We start from the raw sequence: 27,586 nt of genomic DNA on the forward strand, positions 1-27,586 counted from the left end.
TGCCTCAGCTTCCCAAAGCACTAGGATTATAGGAGTTAGCCACTGTGCCAGGCTAGTATCCATTTCCTACTGCCACTGATGGCAATCTATTAGTGTCAGAGAAGAGCTGAAGATAGGAGAAATATTAAAGAGTCTTCAGTTCCAACTCTTTCTATTTCGGTAGTAGAGAAAAATATTGCTTATCATCCACTTTTCTTTATAGGACATCCTTGCATTTATTAGTTGTTCAAGTATAACAAGCAAGCTCGACCAGGCGCAGTGGCTCACGCCTGTAATCCCAGCACTTTGGGAGGCTGAGGTGGGCAGATCACGAGGTCAGGAGATCCAGCCTGACTAACATGATGAAACCCCGTCTCTACTAAAAATATAAAAATTAGCCGGATATGCTGGCATGCACCTGTAATCCCAGCTACTCAGGAGGCTGAGGCAGGAGAATCACTTGAACCTGGGAGGCAGAGGTTGCAGTGAGCCAAGATTGCGCTACCGCACCCCAGCCTGGGTGACAGAGCACGACTCCATCTCAAAACAAAACAAACAAAAAAACAAGCAAAGCTCAGGACACCTAAGAGAAGTGAAATGTATTTATCTAATAGGGACCCTATTAGTTTTTTGTTTTGTTTTGTTTTGTTTTGAGATGGAGTTCCACTCTGTCGCCTAGGCTGGAGTGCAGTGGTGCGATCTCGGCTCACTGCAACCTCCGCTCCCCAGGTTCAAGCGATTCTCCTGCCTCAGCCTTCCTGAGTAGCTGGGATTACAGGCAGGTGCCATCTTGCCCAGCTAATTTTGTATTTTTAGTAGAGATGGGGTTTCTCCATGTTAGTCTGGCTGGTCTCAAACTTCTGACCTCAGGTGATCCTCCTACCTCAGCCTCCCAAAGTGCTGGGATTATAGGCGTGAGCCACCGTGCCTGGCTGACCCTATTAGTTTTTTTATGGATTAAAAGAGATCTCCTGTTCTAGCTATGTAATATTTTTCTTTTTTTTTTTTGAGGCGGAGTCTCACTCCATTGCCCAGGCTGAAGTGCAGTGGGGCGGACCCAGCTCACTGCAACTTCCACCTCCTGGGTTCAAGCGATTCTCTGGCCTCAGGCTCCCAAGTAGCTGGGATTACAGGCCTGTGCCACCACACCTGGCTAATTTTTGTGTTTTTAGTAGAGACGGGGTTTCACCATGTTGTTGGTCAGGCTGGTCTCAATCTCCTGACCTCGTGATCTGCCTGCCTCGGCCTCCCAAAGTGCTGGTATTACAGGCGTGAACCACTGCACCTGGCCGTAATATTTTCTTGTTGTATGATGGAAACTTCAAACTTCATGTATCATTGAACATAAAAGTAAAATATACTCATAGTTCTAGTTATGTGGTCCAGTTAGTAAAAATGCACATTTATTTAGCTTTGCTTTTTCATTAGTCAAATTTAAAAAGCATTTTTGTTATTCTCTATCATGTGTAAAGTCTTATAGAATAATTTTTATCTGAAATACTGTGTATTGTGGCTAGGCACGGTGGCTCACCTGTATAATCCCAGCACTTTGGGAGGCCAAGGCAGGTGGATCATTTGAGGTCAGGAGTTTGAGACCAGCCGGGCCAACATGGTGAAACCCTGTCTCTATTAAAAAATGAAAAATAGCTTGGCATGGTGGCACACTCCTATAATCCCAGCTATTCGGGAGGCTGAGGCTGGAGAATTGCTTGAACCTGGGAGATGGAGGTTGCAGTGAGCCTAGATCATGTCATTGCACTCCAGCCGGGGCGACAGAGTGATAATCTGTCTCAAAAAAATAGTAAAATAAAATAAAATAATAAAATACTCTATTGTTAGTTAAGTTAATAGATATGTTAAAACAGTGACTGGCCAGGTGCAGTGGCTCATGTCTGTAATCCCAGCACTTTGGGAGGTCGAGGCAGGCAGATCATCTGAGGTCAGGAGTTCAAGACCGGCCTGGCCAACGTGGTGAAACCCTGTCTCTACCAAAAATACAAAAATTAGCCAGGTATGGTGGTGCACACCTGTAGTCCTGGCTACTTAGGAGGCTGAGCAAGAGAATCACTTGAACCCGGGAGGTGGAGGTTGCAGTGAGTCAAGATCATGCCACTACACCCCTACCTGGGCAACAAAAGAAAAGAAAAGGGCCAGACGCGGTGGCTTACGCCTGTAATCCTAACACTTTGGGAGGCCAAGGCAGGCGGATCACCTGAGGTCAGGAGTTCAAGACCAGCCCGACCAACATGGTAAACTCCATCTCTACTAAAATATAAAATTAGCTGGGCACGGTGGCACATGCCTGTAATCCCAGCTACTCAGGAGGCTGAGGCAGGAGAATAGCTTGAACCCGGGAGGTGGAGGTTGCTATGAGCCAAGATGGCACCACTGCACTCCAGCCTAGGCAACAACAGCGAAACTCCAACTAAGAAAAAAAAAGCGACTGAAAGTTTGCTAGTGTTTTTAGTATCAATATTTACTAGTAGTGGCCGGGCGCGGTGGCTCAAGCCTGTAATCCCAGCACTTTGGGAGGCCGAGGCGGGCGGATCATGAGGTCAGGAGAACGAGACCCTCCTGGCTAACACGGTGAAACCCCGTCTCTACTAAAAATACAAAAAACTAGCCGGGCGACGTGGCGGGCGCCTGTAGTCCCAGCTACTCGGAGGCTGAGGCGGGAGAATGGCTGGAACCCGGGAGGCGGAGCTTGCAGTGAGCCGAGATCGCGCCACTGCACTCCAGCCTGGGCGACACAGTGAGACTCCGTCTCAAAAAAAAAAAAAAAAAAAAAAAAAAATATTTACTAGTAGTTAAATATATACTAAATCCAATAAAATATGATTTCTCTAACTGAGCTTGACATATCCTGGTTATACCTCATGGCAGTTGAAAACTAGAAATGACCTATTTTTTACCTTGTAGCCACAGCACACTTGAGGTTATTCTTAGGTTTTGGTTAGAAACAAAGCTGGTTAGTGACTCCTGGATTAAGAATTGTGAGTGATCGGCCGGGCACAGTGGCTCACGCCTGTAATCCCAGCACTTTGGGAGGCCGAGGCAGGCGGATCAGGAGGTTAGGAGATCGAGACCATCCTGGCTAACACAGTGAAACCCCGTCTCTACTGAAAAAAAAATACAAAAGATTAGCCGGGCGTGGTGGCGGGCGCCTGTAGTCCCAGCTACTCGGGAGGCTGAGGCAGGAGAATGACGTGAACCCGGGAGGCGGAGCTTGTAGTGAGCCGAGATGGTGCCATTGCACTCCAGCCTGGGTGACATAGCAAGACTCCATCTCAAAAAAAAAAAAAAAAAAATTAAAGAATTGTGAGTGATCACATAACAGCCTATTATTTCTAAAAGCAGAAGTCAGAAGACTTGCCCTTATTATAGAATAAGAAGTGACACCCTCCTGGGTATATGGATTATTCTGTGGCTATATAAGTGTTTGTGTGTGTGTTTTGTGGGTTTGTTTTTTTGTTTTTTTGTTTTTTTTTTTTGGTGGCAAGAATAATATACTGTGTTGCTCAGGCTGGCTTTTTTTTGTGTGTGTGATACAGAGTCTTGCTCTGTCACCCATGCTGGAGTGCAGTGGCGCATTCTTGACTCATTGCGGTCTCTACCTCCTGGGTTCTAGCAATTCTCCTGCCTCAGCCTCCCAGGTAGCTGGGATTAGAGGTGCACACCACCATGCCCGGCTAAATTTTTTGTGTTTTTTAGTAGAGATGGGGTTTCATCATTTTGCCCAGGCTGGTCTCAAACTCCTGGCCTCAAGTGATCCTCCTACCTCAGCCTCCCTACTGGGATTACAGGCATGAGCCACTGTGCCCAGCCTGTTTTTTTTAACTGACAGAAACTATATATATTGGGTTGGGCGTAGTGGTTTACGCCTGTAATCCCAGCACTTTGGGAGGCCAAAGTGGGTGGATAGCTTGAGCCCAGGAGTTTGAAACCAGCCTGGGCAACATAGTGAAACCCCAGCTCTACAAAAAATACCAAAATTAGCCAGATGTGTTGGCGCACACCTGTAATCCTAGTAGTCTTAGCTCCTAGGGAGGCTGAGGTGGGAGGATCATTTGAGCCTGGGAGGTTGAGGCTACAGTGATCCATGATTGCTCTGCTGCACTGAGCCTGGGTGACAGCAATACACTGTCTCAAAAAAATAAAAATAACAATAAGTGAAGGCCAGGCAAGGTGGCTCACACCTGTAAACCCAGCACTTTCAGAGGCCAAGGTGGGTGGATCACCTGAGGTCAGAAGTTCAAGACTAGCCTGGCCAACGTGGTGAAACCCTGTCCCTAGTAAATACAAAAATTAGCCAGGTGTGGGAGCACATACCTATAGTCCCAGCTACTTGGGAGGCTGAGGTGTGAGGATCCCTTGAACCCAGGAAGCAGAGGTTGCAGTGAGCTGAGACCACACCACTGCACTCCAGCCTAGGTGAGAGAGTGAGACTCTGTCTAAAAAAAAAAGAAAAAGAAATAAATCGTACCTATTTATTGTATACAACATGATGTTTTGAAATATGTATACATTGTGGGATGGCAAAATTGAGCTAATTAACATACCATTACCTCACATTTTTTGTGGTGAAAACACCTGAAATCTCTATTCAGCAGTTATAATATATTCTTCTTATTATTATTTGTTTGTTTGTTTTTGAGGTGGAGTCTCACTCTGTCGCCCAGGCTGGAGTGCAGTGGCACGATCTCGGCTCACTGCAAGCTTTGCCTCCCAGGTTCACACCATTCTCCTGCCTCAGCCTCCTGAGTAGCTGGGACTACAGGCACCCGCCATCACGCCCAGCTAATTTTTTGTATTTTTAGTAGAGATGGGGTTTCACTGTGTTAGCCAGGATGGTCTCGATCTCCTGACCTCAAAGTCCGCCCACCTCGGCCTCCCAAAGTGCTGGGATTACAGGTGTGAGCCACCGCGCCCAGCCTATAATATATTATTAAGTATAGTCACCATGTTGTACAGTGTATCTCTTCTAAGTTGATTTTGTTACCTAAAAATGTGGGTTTCTTCTTTGCTTACATCATAGAAATTAAGGCTTTTAGCATTTTGAAATAAAATGATATAAAGGCTCATACCTGTAATCCCAGCTGCTCTGTAGGCTGAGGTAGGAGGATCAGGTGATCTAAGCTTGGGGGGTCAAGGTAGCAGTGCATGATGAGACCCTGTCTCAAAAAAAAAATGATATAAAATTTGTTTCGACCTTTAATTTTCTTTTTCAGCTCTTGGCTCTCTAAATAAATATTATACCATTCAGCTACTGTATAGCTGGTAATGTTCATAAATTATTATTTAACCAAAATGTTAAAATAGAATTATCAAATACACAGACCCATTAATTGGCGACTAAAATTGTTGAGACCTAAATTTAAGATAGAGTAAGTAATTAAGAGTTACTTCTAATATGAACAAAACATGGAGCTAGTTTACCAGTCATCAGACTACAATTCTTGGTGTCCTGCAGTCACTTGAGCCTGATATGCTGACTTTCTTTAAACCAGTTAGTTCCAGGTGGGAAATGTGTGCATGGTTTACAGATATGTGACCTTCATTTGTGGTTATTTACTAACAGGAATGAGTAATTCCCACAGGACTGTTAAACTTTAAAGTTATTTGTGGCAGATCAGATTTTAAAAACAAGACAATTCCGAAAGATTAAAAAATACAGGTCATGTGTTCTTTTTTTTTGAGACAGTGTTTTGCCGTTTTTGCCCAGGGTGGAGTACAGTGGCGCGATGATCTCGGCTCACCGCAACCTCCGCCTCCTGGGTTCAAGCGATTCTCTCCTGCCTCAGCCTCCCAAGTAGCTGGGATTACAGGCGTGTGCCACCATGCCTGGCTAATTTTGTAGTTTTTTTAGTAGAGACAGGGTTTCTCCATGTTGGCCAGGCTGGTCTCAAACTCCCAGCCTCAGGCGATCTGCCCACCTCAGCCTCCCAAAGTGCTGCGATTACAAGTGTGAGCCACCGCGCCTGACCATCATGTGTGTGGTTTTTTTTTTTTGTTTTTTTGGGTTTTTTTTGAGGCAACAGTCTCGCTGTGTCACCCAGGCTGGAGTGCAGTGGTGCAATCTCGGCTCACTGCAAGCTCTGCCTCCTGGGTTCACGCCATTCTCCTGCCTCAGCCTCCCGAGTAGCTGGAACTACAGGCACCCACCACTATGCCCGGCTAATTTTTTTTTTGTATTTTTCGTAGAGATGGGGTTTCATCGTGTTAGCCAGGATGCTCTCGATCTCCTGACCTCATGATCTGCCTGCCTCGGCCTCCCAAAGTGCTGGGATTACAGGCGTGAGCCACCGTGCCCAGACCATCATGTATTCTTAAGAAAGATTTAAGTTCATTTAAAATTTAGAGATCAATAATTATCCAAATATGTTTCTGTCTCATAGAGACTCCAGTGTCTCAAGGTTACTGTGGTTGATTTAGTGGTATTTATTCTTTGATGTCTTATTGTATTTTGCTTTATATGTAATTAGTATTTTATATTGCTTTGTACATCGTTTGATATTCAGACCTTATTTTGCTTTTATGAAATGAAATTTAGAACATATGCCTCACATTGATCACTAAAAATTCTTCTATAAGATGTGGTATTTGATTTTGTTAATCCTGCCATAACTAATTCCATCTTAAAAGTTAGGTTGGCCAGGCACGGTGGCTCACACCTGTAATCCCAGAATTTTGGGAGGCTGAGGCAGGCAGATCATGAGGTCAAGAGATCAAGACCATCCTGGCCAACGTGGTGAAACCCCGTGTCTACTAAAAATACAAAAATTAGGTAGGCATGGTCGTACACACCTGTATAGTCCCAGCTACTCAGGAAGATGAGGCAGGAGAATCACATGAATCCGGGAGGCGGAGGTTGCAGTGAGCCATGATCGCACCACTACACTCAAGCCTGGCGACAGAGCAAGACTCTGTCTCAAACAAAAAAAAAAGTTAGGTTATTTATTGTTATTACTTATTTGGTGTATGATATTAAGCCTTCTATTAAATTTAGTTTCCAAATAATTTTTTAAGGACTAATATATGATGTTTCCTTACCATTTATTATATATTGTTACTAAATTGAGTGTCTATGTATTTGACCTTTGGAGTACAAAGATGAGACAAAATTCATGCCATCAGGGGACTCAGAGTTTTATAGGAAAGTTATATAAGTAAACAACTAACTGACAATAGGATGTAATGAATGCAACAGTAGAGATAACACAAAAATGAATGATTTAACTCAGGAATGGGATTGAAGAACAGATAGGAATTTGCCAGACACACAGAAAAAAAGAACTTAATAGCAGAGAAAAGAGTATGTATGGCCGGGTCTGGTGGTTCATGCTTGTAATCCCAGCACTTTGGGAGGCCGAGGCAGGCGCATCACAAGGTCAAGAGATCAAGACCATCCTGGCCAACATGGTGAAACCCCATCTCTACTAAAAATACAAAAAAAAATTAGCTAGGCATGGTGGTATGCCTATAGTCCCAGCTACTTGGGAGGCTGAGGCAGGAGAATCGCTTGAACCCAGGAGGCAGAGGTTGCAGTGAGCCGAGATCCCGCCACTACATTCCAGCCTGAGCAACAGTGAGACTCCATCTCAAAAAAAAAAAAAAAAAAAAAAGAGTATGTGTGATCAAAGGAATGAGCCAGTGTGGCTTATCAAAGCACATTGATTGAAAAATCTTCACTTGGAAGCTCTAGCATGATCTTGCTTTTAAAAAGATACGGACTTTTTCTCCTTTTAATAAGACTACTTTCATGGTCTGATTTCTTCTCTGAGATTCAAAAATATTTTTGTTATCTCTTCTTGACACTACAGAGGGTAAGATATTATGCACAAAAAGTTCATGTATCAGCCTTGAGGCTGCTGTCGTTAGAAGGACCTGCTTACAAAGCTGGCCTTTGGCTGTCTGGGAACTAGGCCTGCAAAAAGTTTCCTACACTAATATGAAAAGTTTCCTAACTGCAATTTGGTAGTTGTTAGACAGCGAGTGCCAACTAAACCAACTTTTTTTTTTCCCTTTTTTCTTTTTTTTTTTCCAGACGGAATCTCGCTGTGTTGCTCAGGCTGGAGTGCAGTGGCACCATCTTGGCTCACTGCAGCCTCTGCCTCCCAGGTTCAAGCCATTCTCTGCCTCAGCCTCCCGAGTAGCTGGGATTACAGGCGACTGCCACCATGCCTGTCTAATTTTTTTGTATTTTTAGTAGAGACCGGGTTTTACTGTCTTGGCCAGGCTGGTCTTTAACTGCTGACCTTGTGATCTGGCTGCCTCGGCCTCCCAAAGTGCTGGGATTACAGATGTGAGCCACCATGCCTGGACTTTTTTTCCTTTTTTTTTTTTTTTTGAAATGGAGTCTCCCTCTGTTACCCAGGCTGGAATGCAGTGGCGCGATCTCGGCTCACTGCAACTCTGGCTCCCAGGTTCAAGTGATCCTCCTGCCTCAGTCTCCTGAGTAGCTGGGATTACAGGTGTCCGCCACTATGCCCGGCTAATTTTTGTCTTTTTTGTAGAGATGGGGTTTTGCCACGTTAGCCAGGCTGGTCTCGAACCCTTTACCTCAGATGATCTGCCCTCCTCGGCCTCCCAAAGTGCTGGGATTATAGGCATAAGCCACTGCACCTGGCTGATCCCATTTTTTTTTAAAGCAAAAAATGAATAACAAAAAAACCCATATACACCCCTATAGTGTTCTAGGACCATACACATCAAACTCTTAGAAACTGACTAACCCCAGCTGAGTGTGGTGGCTCATGCCTGCAATCCCAGCACTTTGGGAGGCCAAGGTGGGCAGATCACCTGAGTTCGGGAGTTCGAGACCAGCCTGACCAACATGAGAAACCCCGTGTCTACTAAAAATAGAAAATTAGCCACACATGGTGATGCATACCTGTAATCCCAGCTACTTGGGAAGCTGAGGCAGGAGAATCGCTTGAACCTGGGAGAGGCAGAGTTTGCAGTGAGCCAAGGTTGTGCCATTGCCCTCCAACCTGGGCAGCAAGAGCGAAACTCCATCTCAAAAAGAAAGAAAAAAGAAACTGACCACCCTCTAGGGGTTAGGGTTGAAGTGAGGATTTATCATTCTACTTTCTACATTTTTTTTTAGGTTTGTTACTGTATACCTGTCTGTTTTTATTTTATTTATTTATTTTTTTGAGATGAGATTTCATTCTGTCGCCCAGGCTAGGGGTGGAGTGGTGCGATCATATCTCACTGCCTCAAACTCAAGCAGTCCTCCTGCCTCAGCTTCCCAAGCAGCTAAGATTATAGGTGAGAGCCACAGTACCCAGCACCTCTGTGTTTTCTGAATTTGTTACAGTGAATTATTTTTTAAAGATTTTTGTAAAGCTTTTTACAAAAAAAGTAAAGATCTGTAAAAATTCAAAGTTGAAAATACAGTAATAATACCATGAATGTATACCATGTGGTAAAGCCTACTAAGAGTGATGGTTTTTGGATTGCTAAATATTTAATGAAACATAGGCCCAGTGCTTTGGCTCATGCCTGTAATCCCAGCACTTTGGGAGCCTTAGGTGGGCGGATCACCTAAGGTCAGGAGTTTGAGACCAGGCTGGCCAACATGGGGAAATCCCATCTCTACTAAAAATACAAAAATTAGCCAGGTGTGGTGGTGTGCCCTTGTAACCCCAGCTACTCGGGAGGCTGAGGCACGAGAATCACTTCATCCTGAGAGGCAGGGGTTGCAGTGTGCTGAGATTGCGCCACTGCACTTCAGCCTGGGTGACAGAGTGAGACTGTAGTCTTAAAAAAAAAAAAAAAGAAAAGAAAAATTAATAAAACAATGATAGTACCACATTCTTTAATTTTTTATGGATCTGAGTTCTGTGTGCAAGATCTCACATCATTACTTTTAAGTCATTTTGGAAATACCACTCTAAAAACAGGTGACAGGCTAGATTTGGCCCTTGAGTATGCCAGCCTGGGTTCTATCTCATAATTCTATATAATCTCAGATTAGTAACAACTTTTGCGTTTTAGACTTACTAGCTTTTAAATTGACAGAGTGGTATTTGCAAAATGAAAGCACAGTCACACTGTGGCTGCTTTTGTGCTATAACAGCTGAATTGAAGAGTTATAACAGAGATGCTGTGGCCTACAAAGCCTAAAGCATTTATTATTTGGCCCTTTGCAGAAAGGGTTCACCAACCACTGAGATGGCATTTAGGCTTTGGAGAAAGTTAGACCTTGCACAGACCTGGTTTTATATCTGAACTTTGCTATTTACTAGCTTTGTGACCTCAGGAAAGTTTAATGTCTTCACTTCTTAGTTTCCCTATCTGTAAAATTGGAATTGTAGTTACCTAGTTCATAAGCATATGAGGATTAGATAACACATACCAAATACATATGTAACTTATTGTACATAGTGGCTGCTCATTTAAATGTAGCTGCTATTACTGTTCTTTCCCAACCATGCTGAAAGTTTTTAGAGTTTAACATGTTGACAGTGTATAGAATTTATTGGAGTAAACAGTATTTGAAGATAAGTCTGGCTAGGAGGTGGTTTTAGTGGTTTAAGCCTACGGGCAGTAGTTGAAAGGTATGATATGAATTCAAGAGACAGGAAGAAAGAAGCAATAGGACTTTGTAATTGATTGTATGTAAGAAGAAAGGAAAAGGAGAAAGAGGAAGCAGAGGTGACATTCTGGTATGGAAGACAAGGAGAAATTTCATACCATAATCTAAATAGTAATGTTAGGAGATGGAGCCAGTTAAGTCATATATATATATATATATATATACTGTCTATCTGAGGGTCTAACCCCATTTTAAGGTAATAGGAAGGGAGTAGTACTCAGTGAAAGATTAAAGATTTGCATTTCTATCTTAGCAAGTAAGTATAGTAGAGTCTTAGTAAAATGTATATGTACAATATTCTCTCTAGAGAATTCTGTATAAAAGTCAATATACTGGCCGGAGCACACTGGCTTACACTTGTTTTTTGGGAGGCCTAGGCAGGAGGATCACTTAAGACTAGGAGTTTGAGACAAGTCTGGGCAATATACCAGAGACCCTGTCTTTACAAAAATTAAAACACACACACACGCACACACACAGTTGGCTGGGTGCAGTGGCTCAAAACTGTAATCCCAGCACTTTGGGAGGCCGAGGCGGGCAGATCATGAAGTCAGGAGATAGATCTAGACCATCCTGGCAAACACGCTGAAACCCTGTCTCTACTAAAAATACAAAAAATTAGCCGGGCATGGTGGTGGGTGCCTGTAGTTCCAGCTACTTGGGAGGCTGAGGCAAGGGAATGGTGTGAACCCAGGAGGCGAAGCTTGCTGTGAGCCGAGATTGCGCCACTGCCCTCCAGCCTGGGCAACAGAGCGAGACTCCATCTCAAAAACAAAAAACAAACAGAAAAACACACAATTAGCCAGATGTGGTGGTGCATACCTCTAGTCCCAGCTATTTGGGTTGCTAAGGTGGGAGGATTGCCTCAGCCTAGGAGTTTGAGGCTGCAATGAGCTGTGATTGGGCCACCATACTCCAGCCTGGGTGACAGAGTGATACCCTGTTTGGGGGGAAAAAAAAAAAGATATATCTTGGAGCTTTGCAATTACTTGTTGAAATTTTTTCATCTACAAAAGTTTCCTTAGTGTGAACTTTCAGTGTTGTACTATGATTTATATGGCATTGTTGGAAAATGAGATATTCCTCATAAGAGAATTTTTTCAAATAATGTATGACTGCCTTTTTAAGGATTAATACCTTTTAATGATTTTTTTTTTTTTTTTTTTTGAGACGGAGTCTCGCTCTGTCACCCAGGCTGGAGTGCAGTGGCGGGATCTCGGCTCACTGCAAGCTCCGCCTCCCAGGTTCACGCCATTCTCCTGCCACAGCCTCCCAAGTAGCTGGGACTACAGGCGCCTGCCACCTCGCCCGGCTAGTTTTTTGTTTTTTTGTTTTTTTTCAGTAGAGACGGGGTTTCACCGTGTTAGCCAGGATGGTCTCAATCTCCTGACCTCATAATCCGCCCGTCTCAGCCTCCCAAAGTGCTGGGATTACAGGCGTGGGCCACCGCGCCTGGCATTTTTTTTTTTTTTTTTAAAGACAGAGTCTTGCCCTGTGGCCCAGGCTGGAATGCAATGGCGTGATCTCTGCTCATTGCAACCTCCGCCTCCTGGGTTCAAGTGATTCTCCTGCCTTAGCCTCCCAAGTAGCTGGGATTACAGGCACCATGATTACCACCATGCCCAGTTAATTTTTGCGTTTTTAGTAGAGACAGGGTTTCACCATGTTGGCCAGGCTGGTCTGGAACTCCTGACCTCAGGTGATCTGCCCACCTCTGCCTCCCAAAGTGTTGGGATTACAGGCGTGAGCCACTGCGCCTGCCCTTAATGATTTTTATCACAGATATTTAAAAAGATGTACTTTCCTGTGCTACCTGATGTTGAATACATCCAGCATGACTTAATTTCTTTGAGATTCAGGGAAATCATTTTGAATATCAGTTGTACTGTGCTGTTGTCCTGCTGTATCCTCTAATGCTCTTTCCATGTTACCTTATTTACTTCTGTAAAAAGTTTCTAAAACTCTCTTTTCAAGAGTGTTTAATCAGCCTAAAATAAAATTGCAAAATCTAGTTTGGAAACAATTTATGTTGATTTTTTTTCTTCATTTCTTCAGATGGTATTTTGAAACAACAAATCAATCTAATACTCTCTTCATGTCCATAGGTAGATATCATCTGTGGTGATCACCTGTTGGAGCAGTATCAAACTCTGAGGGAAATCCGACGTGCAATAGGTGATGCAGCAATGCAGGTAGGTTCTAGACATATCCAGGTCTAACAAATAAGTTAGTGAAGAAACAAAGTTCCATTTATCAGTAAGTTTCCGGCCGGGCGCGGTGGCTCAAGCCTGTAATCCCAGCACTTTGGGAGGCCGAGACGGGCGGATCACGAGGTCAGGAGATCGAGACCATCCTGGCTAACAAGGTGAAACCCCGTCTCTACTAAAAAATATAAAAAATTAGCCGGGCGAGGTGGCGGGCGCCTGTAGTCCCAGCTACTCGGGAGGCTGAGGCAGGAGAATGGCATGAGCCCGGGAGGCGGAGCTTGCAGTGAGCTGAGATCCGGCCACAGCACTCTAGCCTGGGCGACAGAGCGAGACTCCGTCTCAAAAAAAAAAAAAAAAAAAAAAAAAAAAATCAGTAAGTTTCCATAAATATTCTACAATTGTCTTAAAATTACCTACACTATAAATAATAATTATATTTAATATTTATCAAATGTTTACTATGTATCAGGTACTGTTCTAAGTAATTTATGTAGATTAGCTTACTTATTCTTCATAATTATTGTAAGAAAGCAGGCAGTATTTTATTTCCCATTTTAAAGATAAAGGAAACTGAGTTACAGTAAGGACATATACCTTCCCACAGTCAGTGGGTGAGACAGGGCTCAGATTCTAGGCAGTCTGATTCTAAAAGCCTTGTTTTTTTCCCCCTGTCCAGTGCTATAATACAATTTTGAAGGCTTCTAGGTCAATCTATCCAGAAGGACATTTCAAGAAAAACTTGCAAGTACATATTAGGCTTTAGAGGCAAGGTTGTCCAACCCGTGGCCCTCAGGCCACATGTGGCCCAGGATAGCTTTGAATGGGGCCCAACACAAATTCATAAACTTTCTTAAAATGTGATGAGCTTTTTTTTTTTTACTATCAGCTACTGTTTGTACTGTTATATTTTATTTTTATTTATTCATTTTCTCAAGATAAGGTCTTGATCTGTTGCCCAGGCTGGAGTGCAGTGGCACTATCTCAGCTCACTGCAGCCTCTGCCTCCCAGGTTCAAGCAGTTCTCCTGCCTCAGCCTCCCTAGTAGCTGGGATTCCAGGCATGTGCCACCACACCTGGCTGATTTTTGTATTTTTAGTCAAAGTGGGGTTTCACCATGTTAGCCAGGCTTGTCTCAAACTCCTGACCTCAAGTGATCCACCCACCTTGGCCTCCCAAAGGGCTGGGATTACAGGGGTGAGCCACTCCGCCCAGCCTGTGTTAGCATATTTTATGTTGGCCAAAGACAATTCTTCCAGTATGGCCCAGGGAAGCCAAAAGATTGGACACCCCTGCTCTAGAGATTCACATAGCTTTTCTTGTTCAGTAGGTAAGAACTCAAGCTAACTATTTTGATGTTTTAATTAACCTATAACGTGAAGTCTCCTAGTCAAAATAATGAAAACCAAGATAGGATCTACAAGTTTAATGAAGAGAAAACAGGACCACATATTCTAATGTATTTCTGAACCTATCGTGGAAAATTGTTTTGTTTTGTTTTTTTTGAGACTGAGTTTCGCTGTTATTGCCCAGCCTGGAGTGCAATGGTGTGATCTTGGCTCACCACAACCTCCGCCTCCTGGGTTCAAACAATTCTCCTGCTTCAGCCTCCCGAGTAGCTGGGTTTACAGGCATGCATCACCACGCCTAACTAATTTTGTATTTTCAGTAGAGACGGGGTTTCTCCGTGTTGGTCAGACTGGTCTCGAACTCCTGACCTCAGGTGATCCACCAGCCTCGGCCTCCCAAAGTGCTGGGATTACAGGGGTGAGTCACCGCGTCTGTCCACAAAGATTGTTTTAATAAAGATTTGATGAACTCTCAAACAAATTTTTGTTTGCTAGAAATATAATTCTTGGGATAAAAAGGCATTCTGCTGTGAGTGGCACACATAGGGCATCATTTGTTCTTTGTGCCAGAATCAACATCAAGAGATTTCAGAAGCACAATTTTTTGGTACTTGGGTAGCTGGTGATCATTGGTCCTGGAGCCCTTACTTGTTGTGTAAATTAGACAGTTGTGACTTTGTTTTTGAGACGGAGTCTCGCTCTGTCACCAGGCTGGAGTGCAGTGGCATGATCTTGGCTCACTGCAACCTCCACCTCCCGGGTTCAAAGGATTCTCCTGCCTCAGCCTCCCGGGTAGCTGGGACTACAGGTGCCTACCACCATGCCTGGCTAATTTTTTGTATTTTTAGTAGAGACAGGGTTTCACCGCGTTAGCCAGCATGGTCTCGATCTCCTGACCTCCTGATCCACCCGCATTAGCCTCCCAAAGTGCTGGAATTACAGGCGTGAGCCACCGCGCCCAACCGTTACTTTTTTTTTTTTTCTTTTTTTTTTTTGGAGACAGTCTTGCTCTGTCACCAGGCTGGAGTGCAGTGGCGTGATCTCGGCTCACTGCACCTCCTCCTCCTGGGGTCAAGTGATTCTAGTACCTCAGCCTCCCAAGTAGCTGGGACTATAGGTGTCCCACCACACCAGCTGATTTTTGTATTTTTAGTAGAGATGAGGTTTCACCATGTTGGCGAGGCTAATCTCAAACTCCTGGCCTCAAGTGATCTGCCCACTTCAGTCTCCCAAAGTGCTGGGATTACAGGCATGAGCCACCACACCTGGCTGACAGTCTTGGCCTGTTGGGTAAATCCAGGTTTCTGCTCCCTCTTAGGGCTGTGTGGTGTGATGCACGTTTCTAGGTTATGTGATTGTGTGGTTTGTTGTATTAAATGTTGTGGGTGATTATAACACGAGGACAAACATTTTGTGTATCTAAGTATAGAAAACATATGGTAAAGATCTCTATTAAAGACAAGAAATGCGGCTAGGTGCGGTGGTGGCTCATGCCTATAATCCCAGCACTTTGGGAGGTGGGGTGGGAGAATCACTTCAAGCCTAGGAGGTCGCAGCTGCAATGACCCATGAGTGACTCTGTACTCCAGTGTGGGCAACAGAGCAGGACCATGTCTCAAAAAAAAAAAAAAGAGGCCGGGCACAGTGGCTCACACCTGTAATCCCAGCACTTTGGGAGGCAGAGGCAGGCAGATCATTTGAGGTCAGGAGTTTGAGACCATCCTGGCCAACATCCTGAAACCCCATCTCTACTAAAAATACAAAAATTAGCTGGGCGTAGTGGCGGGTGCCTAGCTGGGAGGCTGAGGCAGGAGAATCGCTTGAACCCAGGAGGCAGAGATTGCGGTGAGCCAAGATTGCACCACTGCACTCCAGCCTGGACGGCAGAGCAAGACTTCGTTTCAAAAAGAAAAGTAATTCTTGGCCAGGCATAGTGGCTTGCTCCTATAATCCTAACACTTTGTGGGGCCGAGACATTTGACCCCAGGAGTTCCAAGACTGCCTGGGCAATATAGTGAGTCTCGTCTTTACAAAGGATAGAAAAATTAGCAGACATAGTTGTGCATACCTGTGGTCCCAGTTACTGGGGAGGCTGAGGCAGGGGGATTGTTTGAGTCCAATAGTTCAAGACCAGCTTAGACAATGTGATGAAACCCCATCTCTACAAAAAAATACAAAAATTAACCAGGTGTGGTGGCACATGCCTATAGTCCCAACTACTTAGGAGGCTGAAGAGGGAGAAGATTGATTGACCCAGGAGGTTGAGGTTGCAGTGATCCATGATCACACCACTGCACTCCAGCCTGGGTGACAGAGTGAAACCCTTTTTCAAAAAAAAAAAAAAGAAAAGAAATATAATTCTTTTTTTTTTGGTATCATTGCCTATGTTCATTTGTCTCAGTGGAACAACTGCTCAAAAGAAGATATATTATATGAATTATCTTTTTTTCTTGTCCTCACAATCTGTTCCCAAGAATTATTTTCTTAATGTAAGTTATACAGTTCCTTGGAAGAAGCAGAAAATATACACACATGCGTAGTTATATGTGCATAATGTACATATGATATATTTTAATTGACATGTAATGAAATGCATGAGTTTCAACAAATACCTGTCTGTTTAACTCAAACCCCTCCTTCACATACAGAACCTTTCTGTCACTCCCAGAGAGTTCTCTCATGCTCCTTCCCAGTTAATTCTTCTCCCTAGCACCAAGGCAACCATTGTTCTGATTTTGTCACCAGAGATGAGTTTTTTCTTTCTTTCTTTCTTTCTTTTTTTTTTTTTTTTTTTTAAGACAAGGTCAGGCCAGGTGTGGTGGCCCACGCCTGTAATCCCAGCACTTTGGGAGGCTGAGGTGGGGGGGATCACCTGAGGTCAAGAGTTTGAGACCAGCCTGGCTAACATGGTGAAACCCCACCTCTACTAAAAATACAAAAAATTAGCCGGGCATGGTGGTGGACGCCTGTAATCCCAGCTACTCGGGAGGCTGAGGCAGGGAATTGCTTGAACCCGGGAGGCAGAGGTTGCAGTGAGCTGAAATCGCACGATTGCACTCCAGCCTGGGCAACAATAGCAAAACTCTTGTCTCAAAAAAAAAAAAAAAAAAAAAAAAGACAAGGTCTCACTCTGCCCAGCCTGGATTGCAGTGGCACAATCATGGCTCAGTGTAGCCTCAACCTGGGGGGCTCAATTGATATCTTCCCACCTCAGCCTCCCAAGTAGCTGGGACTACAGACGTTATAGATGTGTACCACCACATCTGGCTATTTTTTAAATTTTTTGTAGAGATGGGGTTTTGCCATGTTGCCCAGGCTGGTTTTGAACTCCTGAGATCAAGCAATCAGCCACCTCAGCCTTCCAAAGTGCTGGGATTATAGGTGTGAGCCACCATGCCTGACCTCTGTTTTTTAAAATAACAGTTTTGTTAAGATGTAATTCACATAATGTATTAGTCCATTCTCACATTGTTATAAAGAAATACCTGAGACTGGGTGATTTATAAATAAAACAGGTTTAATTGTCTCGCAGTTCTGCAGGCTATACAGGAATCATAGCAGCTTAGCTACCAATCATGGCTGAAGGCAAAGACATGATAGGAACCAGGAGCAATTGAGAGAATGAAGAGGGAAGTGCTAGACGCTTTTAAACAACTATATCACACAAGGGGAAATTGTGCTAAACCATTCATGAGAAATCCAACTCCATGATCCAGTCACCTCCCACCAGGCCTCACCTGCAACATTGGGGATTATAATTCAACATGAGATTTGGTGAGGACACAGATCCAAACCATATCATTCCACCCAAATTATGCCCCTCCGCCCAAATCTCATGTCCTCACATTTCAAAATACAATCATGATTTCCCAATAGTCCCCGCCAAAGTCTTAACTCACTTCCAACATTAACTCAAAATTCCAAAGTCTCATCTGAGACAAGGCTAGTTGCTACTGCCTATGAGCCTGTCAAATAAAAAACAAGTTAATTACTTCCAGGATACAATGGGGGTATAAACATTGGGCAAATAACTCTCATTCCAAAAGGGAGAAATTGGCCAAAAGAATGAGGCTATATGCCCCCATGCAAGTCTGGAACACAGAACAGCAGCCATTAATTTTTTTATTTTTATTTATTTATTTTCTTTTTGAGATGGAGTCTCTCTGTCACTCAGGTTGGAGTGCAGTAGCGTGATAGGCTCACTGCAACCTCTGCCTCCCGGACTCAAGTGATTCTTCCACCTCAGCCTCCCAGCTTGCTGGGACTACAGGTGCACACAACCAAACCTGGCTAATTTTTGTATTTTTTTGTAGAGATGGGGTTTTCACCATGTTGCCCAGGCTGGTCTCAAACTCCTGGGCTCAGGCAATCTGCCTGCCTCAGCTTTCCAAAGTGCTGGGATTATAGGCGTGAGCCTCCATGCCTGGTCCTCGTTAAATCTTAAAGCTCAAAATTAGCCAGGCATGGGTACACTACTGTAATCCCACCTACTTGGGAGGCTGAGGCAGGAGAATTGCCTCAGGCAGGAGAACCTGGGAGGCATAGGTTGCAGTGAGCAGAGATCACCCAGAGGTCACACCACTGCACTCCGGCCTGGGCAACAGAGCAAGACTGTCTCAGAAAAAAAAAAAAAAACCTAAAATCTCCTTTGTCTCCCCACCCTACATCCATGGTACATTGGTGCAAGGGGTGGGTTCTCAAGGCCTTGAGCAGCTCCAACCCTGTGACCTTGCAGGGTTTGGGCCCCATGGCTTCTCTCACGAGCTAGTGTTGAGTGCCTATGGCATTTTCTTTTTTTTTTTTTTTTTTTTTTTTTTGAGGCGGAGTCTCGCTCTGCCGCCCAGGCTGGAGTACAGTGGCCGGATCTCAGCTCACTGCAAGCTCCGCCTCCTGGGTTCACGCCATTCTCCTGCCTCAGCCTCCTGAGTAGCTGGGACTATAGGCGCCCGCCACCGCGCCCGGCTAATTTTTTGTATTTTTAGTAGAGACGGGGTTTCACTGTGGTCTCGATCTCCTGACCTTGTGATCCGCCCGCCTCGGCCTCCCAAAGTGCTGGGATTACAGGCGTGAGCCACCGAGCCCGGCCGCCTATGGCATTTTCAAACACAGGGTGCAAGCTGTCAGTGGATCTATCATTCTGGGATCTGAAGGACAGTGGCCCTCTTCTCATAGCACCACTGGGCAGTTCCCCAGTGGAGACCCTGTGTGGGGGCTCCAACCCCATGTTTCCCCTCCGCACTGCCCTAGTAGAGGTTCTCCATGAGGTCTCTGCCACTGCAGCAGGCTTCTGCCTAGACACCCAGGCTGGTCTTGAACTCCTGACCTCAAGTGATCTGCTTGCCTCAACTTCCCAAACTGCTGGGATTCCAGGCGTGAGCCAGCATGCCCGGCCAAAAAGAACATTTTAATTAATTTTATTTTTAAAAATTCAATAAAGATTTCCACAATAAACCATAGTCATTAAGTCTACAAATATATATGCAGTTATGCATCACCTAACAATAGGGATATGTTCTGAGAAATGCATTGTTAGGCGATTTAATGATTTTGCAAGCATCACAGAATGTACTCAGGTTAGGCATGGCTCATGCCTGTAATCCCAGTACTCTGGGAAACCGAGGCAGGAGGGTCATTTGAGCCCAGGAGTTTGAGACCAGCCTGGGCAACATGCTGAAACCCTGTCGCTACAAAAAATATAAAAACTGGCAGGACATGGTGGTGTGCACCTGTAGTCCCAGCTATTTGGGAGGCTAAGGTGGCAAGATCAGTTTAAGCCTGGGAATTCAGGGCTGTGGTAAGCTCTGATCATTCATGCCCCTCTGTGCAACAGAGCAAGACCCTGTCTCAAAATAATAAATGAATGAAATAAACTTTTTTTCTTTCTTTTTTTTGAGACAGGGTCTTGCTGTGTAGTCTTGCTGTGTTGTCCAGGTTGGAGTGCAGTGGCATGAACATGGTTCACCATAGCCTCAACCTCCTGGGCTCAAGTGATCCTCCTGCCTCAGCCTCCTGTGTAGCTGGTTACCAGAGGTGTGCCACTGGCTAATTTTTTAATTTTTTGTAGAGATGGGGGTCTCACTTTGTTGCCCAGGCTGGTCTTGAACTCCTGAGCTCAAGTGATACTCCAGCCTCAGCCTCCCAAAGTGCTGGGATTACAGGCATGAGCCATGAGCCACCACACCTGGCCTTGAGTTTATTTATTTATTTTTTTTTTTGAGACAGGGTCTGTCGCTGTCACCTAGGCTGGAGTGCAGTGGCATGATTTTGGCTCACTGCAACCTCTGCCTCCCAGGCTGAAGTGATCCTCCCATCTCAGCCTCTTGAGTAGGAGTAGCAGGAAATATAGGCATGTGCCACCATGCCTGGCTAATTTTTGTATTTTTTGTAGAGACGGGGTCTCACTATGTTGCCCAGTGTGGTCTTGAACTCCTGGGCTCAGGTGATCCACCTGCCTTGACCTCCCAAAGTACTAGGATTATGGGCGTGAGCCCCTGCACCTAGCCTTGAGTTTAAATTTCTTTAGATGGACATCTGCTCTCTCTGGTTTACCACTGGTCTTCAACATTCCCTATTGACTTCACATACCTAACTTATGTATTCATTTATGTTACTGTCCTGGCGCTTGTGGGCACTTGAGTTTGTGAATCCTTTTCTAGAATTCTGGTGAGTTTTTACTGTAATTGCCAGGAACACAAACCAGATTGCCATGAGTTGAGAACTGAGGAAGTGGAGCCATGGAAAAGCTTAGCAAAGAAGCAAAAGAGAGTAATAGCCAGAGCAGCACTGGAAATACAGGATATATGAGCTGCAACCCCTTCTCTGTGTTGCTCAATTCAGGTCTGTGGCACATTTCCCAATGACCTTTCCTTTTAGCTAGTTATCCAGTATGCAGGAAATTAGAAATAGTCCCTTAAAAAGGTGGATTATGGCCAGGCATGGTGGCTCATGCCTGTAATTCCAGCATTTTGGGAGGCCGAGGCAGGTGGATCACCTGAGGTCGGGAGTTCAAGACTAGCCTGACCAACATGGAGAAACCCTGTGTCTACTCAAAATACAAAAATTAGCAGGGGGTGGTGACGCCTGCCTGTAATCCCAGCTACTTGGGAGCCTGAGGCAGGAGAATCACTTGAACCCAGGAGGCAGAGATTGCAGTGAGCCAAGATTGTACCATTGCACTCCAGCCTGGACAAGAGAGCGAAACTCCGTCTCAAAAAAAGAAAAGGTAGGGCCGGGCGCGGTGGCTCAAGCCTGTAATCCCAGCACTTTGGGAGGCCGAGATGGGCGGATCACGAGGTCAGGAGATCGAGACCATCCTGGCTAACACGGTGAAACCCCGTCTCTACTAAAAATACAAAAATGAGCCGGGCGAGGTGGCGGGCGCCTGTAGTCCCAGCTACTCAGGAGGCTGAGGCAGGAGAATGGCATAAACCCGGGAGGCGGAGCTTGCAGTGAGCTGAGATCTGGCCACTGCACTCCAGTCCGGGCGACAGAGCGAGACTCCGCCTCAAAAAAAAAAAAAAAAAAAAAGAAAAGGTAGATTGCTTGCTGGATGCAGCCTTGGTGAGAGCCAAAGAATTAAGACCTGGTATCAAGAAAGGAGTTGGAACCCCATAAAAAGTAGATAAAAAGACTTGGATACATAGCATCTGGAATCATATAGTATGGGGGTTAAGTTGCACAACTGCCCCGAGGGCATTCATTACTTTTTTTTTTTTTTTGAGACGGAGTCTCACCCTGTCGCCCGAACTGGAGTGCAGTGGCCGGATCTCGGCTCACTGCAAGCTCCGCCTCCCGGGTTCACACCATTCTCCTGCCTCAGCCTCCCGAGTAGCTGGGACTACAGTCGCCTGCCACCTCGCCCGGCTAGTTTTTTGGGTTTTTTTTTTTAGTAGAGACGTGGTTTCACCGGGCTAGCCAGGATGGTCCCGATCTCCTGACCTCGTGATCCGCCCGTCTCGGCCTCCCAAAGTGCTGGGATTACAGGCCATTACTCTTTTAAAAAATTCTTTGGTCGGGCGCGGTGGCTCAAGCCTGTAATCCAGCACTTTGGGAGGCCGAGACGGGCGGATCACGAGGTCAGGAGATCGAGACCATCCTGGCTAACATGGTGAAACCCCGTCTCTACTAAAAATACAAAAAACTAGCCGGGCGACATGGCGGGCGCCTGTAGTCCCAGCTGCTTGGGAGGCTGAGGCAGGAGAATGGCGTAAACCCAGGAGGCGGAGCTTGCAGTGAGCTGAGACCCGGCCACTGCACTCCAGCCTGGGCGGCAGAGCGAGACTCCGTCTCAAAAAAAAAAAAAAAAAAAAAAAAAAAAATTCTTTTTCCTTTTTTTTTAAAACAAAAATTATGTAAGTAGAGAGGGGGTTTCACCATGTTGCCCAGGCTGATCTTGAACTTTCTGTCTCAAGTGATCCGCCCTCTTCGGACTCTCAAAGTGTTGGGATTACAGGCATGAGCCGCTGCACCCAGCTGAGGGCATTCTTTTTTTTTTTTTTTTTTTTTTTTTTTTTTTGAGACGGAGTCTCGCAGTCGCCCTGGCTGGAGTGCAGTGGCCGGATCTCAGCTCACTGCAAGCTCCGCCTCCCGGGTTTACGCCATTCTCCTGCCTCAGCCTCCCGAGTAGCTGGGACTACAGGCGCCTGCCAACTCGCCCGGCTAGTTTTTTCTATTTTTTAGTAGAGACGGGGTTTCGCCGTGTTAGCCAGGATGGTCTCGATCTCCTGACCTCGCGATCCACCCGTCTCGGCCTCCCAAAGTGCTGGGATTACAGGCTTGAGCCACCGCGCCCGGCCTAAGGGCATTCTTTAAGGAAGAAGTAAAACATATATATTTTAGGCTTTCATTAAATGAGTTTTTCAAAGCTTAATCAATTATTATAGTGGTGAGCTGCATTTATGTGGAAATGAACAGATCTGTGATGCATTGTAGTAGTTGAGTCTTTTTTGGGACATCTAATGCTTAAGTAGTCTATTAAGAAGTCTAGGGTCGGGTGCGGCGTGTCACGCCTGTAATCCCAGCACTTTGGAAGACTGAGGTGGGCGGATCACCTGAGGTCAGGAGTTCGAGACCAGCCTGGCCAACATGGTGAAACCCTGTCTCTACTAAAAATACAAAAATTAGCCAGGCGTGATGGCAGGACCCTGTCATCCCAACTGGTCAAGAGACTGAGGCAGGAAAATCGCTAGAACCTAGGAGGCGGAGGTTGCAGTGAGCCGAGATCACGCCACTGCACTCCAGCCTGGTGACAGAGCGAGACTCCATCTCAAAAAAAAAAAAAGGTCTGGGCTGGATGTTTGCCTCGCACCTGTAATCCCACACTTTGGGAAGCCAATATGGGGGGATTGCTTGAAGCTCAAGAGTTTGAGACCAGCCTGGGTGACGTAGCAAGACCTCGTTTATACTGGGAAAAAAAATTTTTTTAAAGTAGCCAGGCATGGTGGCACATGCGTATGGTCCCAGCTAGTTGAGAGGCTGAGGTTCGAGGATCACTTGAGCCTGGGAGATTGAGGCTGCAGTGAGCTATGATCACACCACTGCACTCCAGCCTGGGCAACAGAGTGAGACCCTGTCTCAAAAAAAAAAAAAAGTCACTGTGGAAGGAAAAGTATATCTCTTTTAGTTCATTTTGGAGAATCATTTGATTAACTGTGTCTACGTGATAGTTTCAGAATTAGGTCCTGAGAATCATTAAAAAGACACATTGACAGGCTGGTCTAGATGGCTCATGCTTGTAATCCCGTCACTTTGGGAGTCTGAGGCAGGCAGATTGTTTGAGCCCAGCCTATGCAACATGGTGAAACCCTGTCTCCTACAAAAAATACAAGTGAGCCTGGTGGTGGTGCATGTCTATCGTCCCAGCTATTCATGAGGCTGAGGTGGGAGGATTGCTTGAACCCAGTTGGTCAAGGCTGCAGTGAGTCCAGATTTGGCCACTGAACTCCAGCCTGAGCAACACAGCAAGACCCTGTCTTCAAAAAAAAAAAAGTGGGGCTGGGTGTCAGGTCAGGTGTTCTGGTTCACAATTGTAATCCCAGCACTTTGGGAGGCTGAGGTAGGAGGATCATCTGAGATTAGGAGTTCGAGACCAGCCTGGCCAACATGACAAAACCCTCCCTCTACTAAAAATATGGAAATTAGCCAGGCATGGTGGCATGCACCAGTAATTGCAGCTACTTGGTAGGCTGAGGCAGGAGAATTGCTTGAACCTGAGAGGCATAGGTTGCAGTGAGCAGAGATCGCACCACTGCTCTCCAGCCTGGGCAACAGAGCAAGAATCTGACTTGAAAAATACATACATACATACATACATACATACATACGTACATACATACAAACAAAAATTAGCTGGGTGTGGTGGTGGGTGCCTGTAATCCCAGCGACTCGGGAGGCTGAGGTAGGAGAATTGCTTGAACCTGGGAGGCAGAGGTTGCAGTGAGCCGAGATTGCTTCACTGCACTCCAGCCTGGGCAACAGAGTGAGACTCCGTCTCAAAAAAAAAAGCACATTCACAAGGAGTGTTTGGTGAATAAGAATCCATATTATGGTCCACTTATTTTCTTTAAATTAAAGAATTTCACCTTAGTGTTAGATTATTTTAAAAAAAAAAAAAAAGCCAACTTTGACTTGATTATTTGCATTACTGGTTTGAAAGAACTGCAAAATCGTCTTTTTCTCCCTTTTCAGGATGGTCTGCTTGTACTTCATTATGGTCTTGTAGTTTCTCCTCTGAAGATAACTTGAAGATTCTAGGCACTGAGGAGGGAAACAAAGGAGGTTTCTGCAGGACTGCATCTCACCAAAGATTTCCATGAAATGTAATTGCTACCACTTTGCTGTTCAAGACATAACTTACCTATTTTTAGCACCAAGAATTGTAACATTTATAAGTACAACTTGGAACGATGGAATGCATCTGTTACTAGAGACTATATATAAAAAGCAGCCAAAGCTCAGGGGAAATTTTTCAAAAATTGAATTTTAAAATTCCTTGTGATTTTAAATACTTTGACATTGATTTTGCTTCCCATCTTTGAAGTAATTGGTTAGTTTTCTTTGTTCAGCCATTTCAAGTTGGTAGTTGGGATATCTGCTCTCTGGGATGGCATCAGTTGGGCAGTCATCCTTTTGGAAGAGAAGTGTGCTTTTGAATGGAAGATTCAAAGCCAGTCTTTGTTAAACTGCAGGGTGTACTCTCAAAGACCAAAACTATTGGCCTCTTTTGTGTGTTGCCAGCATATTTTGAACTTGTATCTTTTTTTTATACCAGCAACACTACAAAGGAGAAGTTACTCATTTCAAAATGGATGAATTGTTATTGGTGAAGAGAATCTGAGTTTATGGTCTGTGCCATAAACTTTCAGTGTAATAAGACTTATTCAATACATCTTCCAATAAGGGGTGCTTCTTTGTGACAATATTTTTATTTCTGACATTTGTTTTATTTGGGTACATAGTGTGGTTGTTGATACCTTGCAATAGTATTGCTTCTGAAAGTAATAAAAAATTTTAGGAGAATTTGAGAAGTTTACAGAATTACTTATTCATTGTTTTCTTAGTTTAATGTTTATTTTTCTCATTATTTCATCACTAGAATAAAGAATAAGGGTGTTTGAGCTCACCTCCATGCAAAGACTTCAGTTTTAAAACATTATTTTGCCTAAAATTAGCATTGTGATGCTTTCTAAAAGAAATATTTTATAAACCCTGTTTCACAGCAGTATTTCTGAATCTGTATAGAGACTACTACAAAATTGGACAAAGATTAGCAATTCTTTGTAAAGAATTTGTGAATTGTGTATAAATTTCTTCTAACATTTAGTAAAAATGTATTTTAACCTATTTGGAAATGTTAGTGTTTACTGTGGGTTTTTAAAAAAATAACCAGGCCAGGGCCGGGTGCAGTGGCTCACGCCTGTAATCCCAGCACTTTGGAAGACCAAGGCAGGTGGATCACCTGAGGTCAGGAGTTCGAGACCAGCCTGGCCAACATGGTTAAGCCCCGTCTCTACTAAAAATACAAACATTAGCTGGGCATGGTGGCAGGCACTGGTAATCCCAGCTACTCGGAAGGCTGAGGAAGGAGAATTGCTTGAATTTGGGAGGCAGTGAGCCGAGATCACACCATTGCACTCCAGCCTGGGAGACAGAGTGAGACTCCATCTAAAAAAAAAAAACACCAGGTCAGGCACTGTGGCTCATGCCTGTAATCCCAGCACTTTGGGAGGCCAGACGGGCAGATCATTTGAGGTCAGGAGTTCAAAACCAGCCTGGCCAACGTGGCAAAACCCCATCTCTACTAAAAATACAAAAATTAGCTGGGCATGGTGGTGTGTGCCTATATTCCCAGCTACTTGGGAGGCTGAGGCAGGAGAATCACGAGCCCAGGAGACAGAGGTTCCAGTGAGCCGAGATTATGCCACTGCACTCCAACCTGGGCGACAGAGTGAATGAGACTCCATCTCAAAAAAAATAAAAAATAAGCCAGGCGTGGTGGCTCATGCCTGTAATCCCAGCACTTTAGGAGGCCAAGGCGGGCAGATCACTTGAACTCAGGAGTTCGAGACCAGCCTAGGCAACATAGTGAGAGCCCACCTCTACAAAAAAAAAAAATTACCTGGGCATGGTGGTGCATGGCTATAGTCCCAACTACTCAGGAGGATCAATAGCCTGGGAGGTCAAGGCTACAGTGAGCTATGATCCTGCTGCTGCACTCCAGCCTAGGCAACAGAGCAAGACACTGTCTCAAAGCCTGATCTTTAGTAGATACTTAGAATGTGCCATTTGTAACAAGTGAGTTGACCGAGAGTTGAAGAGATGTTAGTGTTTAAAGATTATTGTCTTTAGAACCCAGATTTGGTTGTTTTCAAGCATTACAGATTTTTTTTTTTTTTTGAGACAAAGTCTTAAGGCTGTCACCCAGGCTGGAGTGCAGTGGCGTGATCTCACCTCACTGCTACTTCTGCCTCCCAAATTCAAGAGATTCTTGTGCCTCAGCCTCCCAAGTAGCTGGGATTACAGGCCTAGGCCACCACACACGGCTAATTTTTTTTTTTTTTTTTGAGACAGTCTCACTGTGTTGCCCAGGCTGGAGTGGAGTGGTGCAATCTTGGCTCACTGCAATCTCCGCCTCCTGGGTTTAAGCGATTCTCCTGCCTCAGTCTCTTGAATAGCTGGGATTACAGGCCACCCACCACCATGCCCAGCTAATTTTTTTATTTTTAGTAGAGATGGGGTTTCACCATGTTAGTCAGGCTGGTCTCGAACTCTTGACCTCGTGGACCTCATGATCCAGCTGCCTCAGCCTCCCAAAGTGCTAGGATTATAGGCGTGAGCCACTGCACCTGGCCTAATTTTTGTATTTTTTAGTAGTGACAGGTTTGGCCATATTGGCCAGGCTGGTCTCAAACTCCTGGCCTCAAGTGATATCACCTTGGCCTCCCCAAATGCTGGGA

General features: G+C 44.9%; 1 protein-coding gene and 1 non-coding gene across 3 annotated transcripts in view; both read left to right on the forward strand.

The window, feature by feature from the left end:
• Nucleotides 1-25,973, forward strand: part of PCGF6 (polycomb group ring finger 6) — a 51,719-nt gene extending 25,746 nt beyond the window's left edge. Inside the window, exons 9-10 of one of the 2 annotated variants that reach the window (XM_033184067.1) lie at nucleotides 12,685-12,771; nucleotides 24,819-25,973. In XM_033184067.1, the coding sequence (XP_033039958.1) occupies nucleotides 12,685-12,771; nucleotides 24,819-24,875 (144 nt within the window). In that variant the 3' untranslated portion in view covers nucleotides 24,876-25,973. The remainder of the gene's footprint in view (nucleotides 1-12,684; nucleotides 12,772-24,818) is intronic. The other variant, XM_033184077.1, reaches the window with a different exon arrangement.
• Nucleotides 14,645-14,778, forward strand: LOC117069949. The gene has a single exon (XR_004431730.1). It is a non-coding gene; the product is annotated as a U11 spliceosomal RNA (small nuclear RNA).
• Nucleotides 25,974-27,586: the final 1,613 nt, after the last annotated feature.

Source organism: Trachypithecus francoisi, unplaced genomic scaffold, assembly GCF_009764315.1.
Source record: "Trachypithecus francoisi isolate TF-2019V2 unplaced genomic scaffold, Tfra_2.0 Contig01579, whole genome shotgun sequence".
Classification (NCBI taxonomy): domain Eukaryota; kingdom Metazoa; phylum Chordata; class Mammalia; order Primates; family Cercopithecidae; genus Trachypithecus; species Trachypithecus francoisi.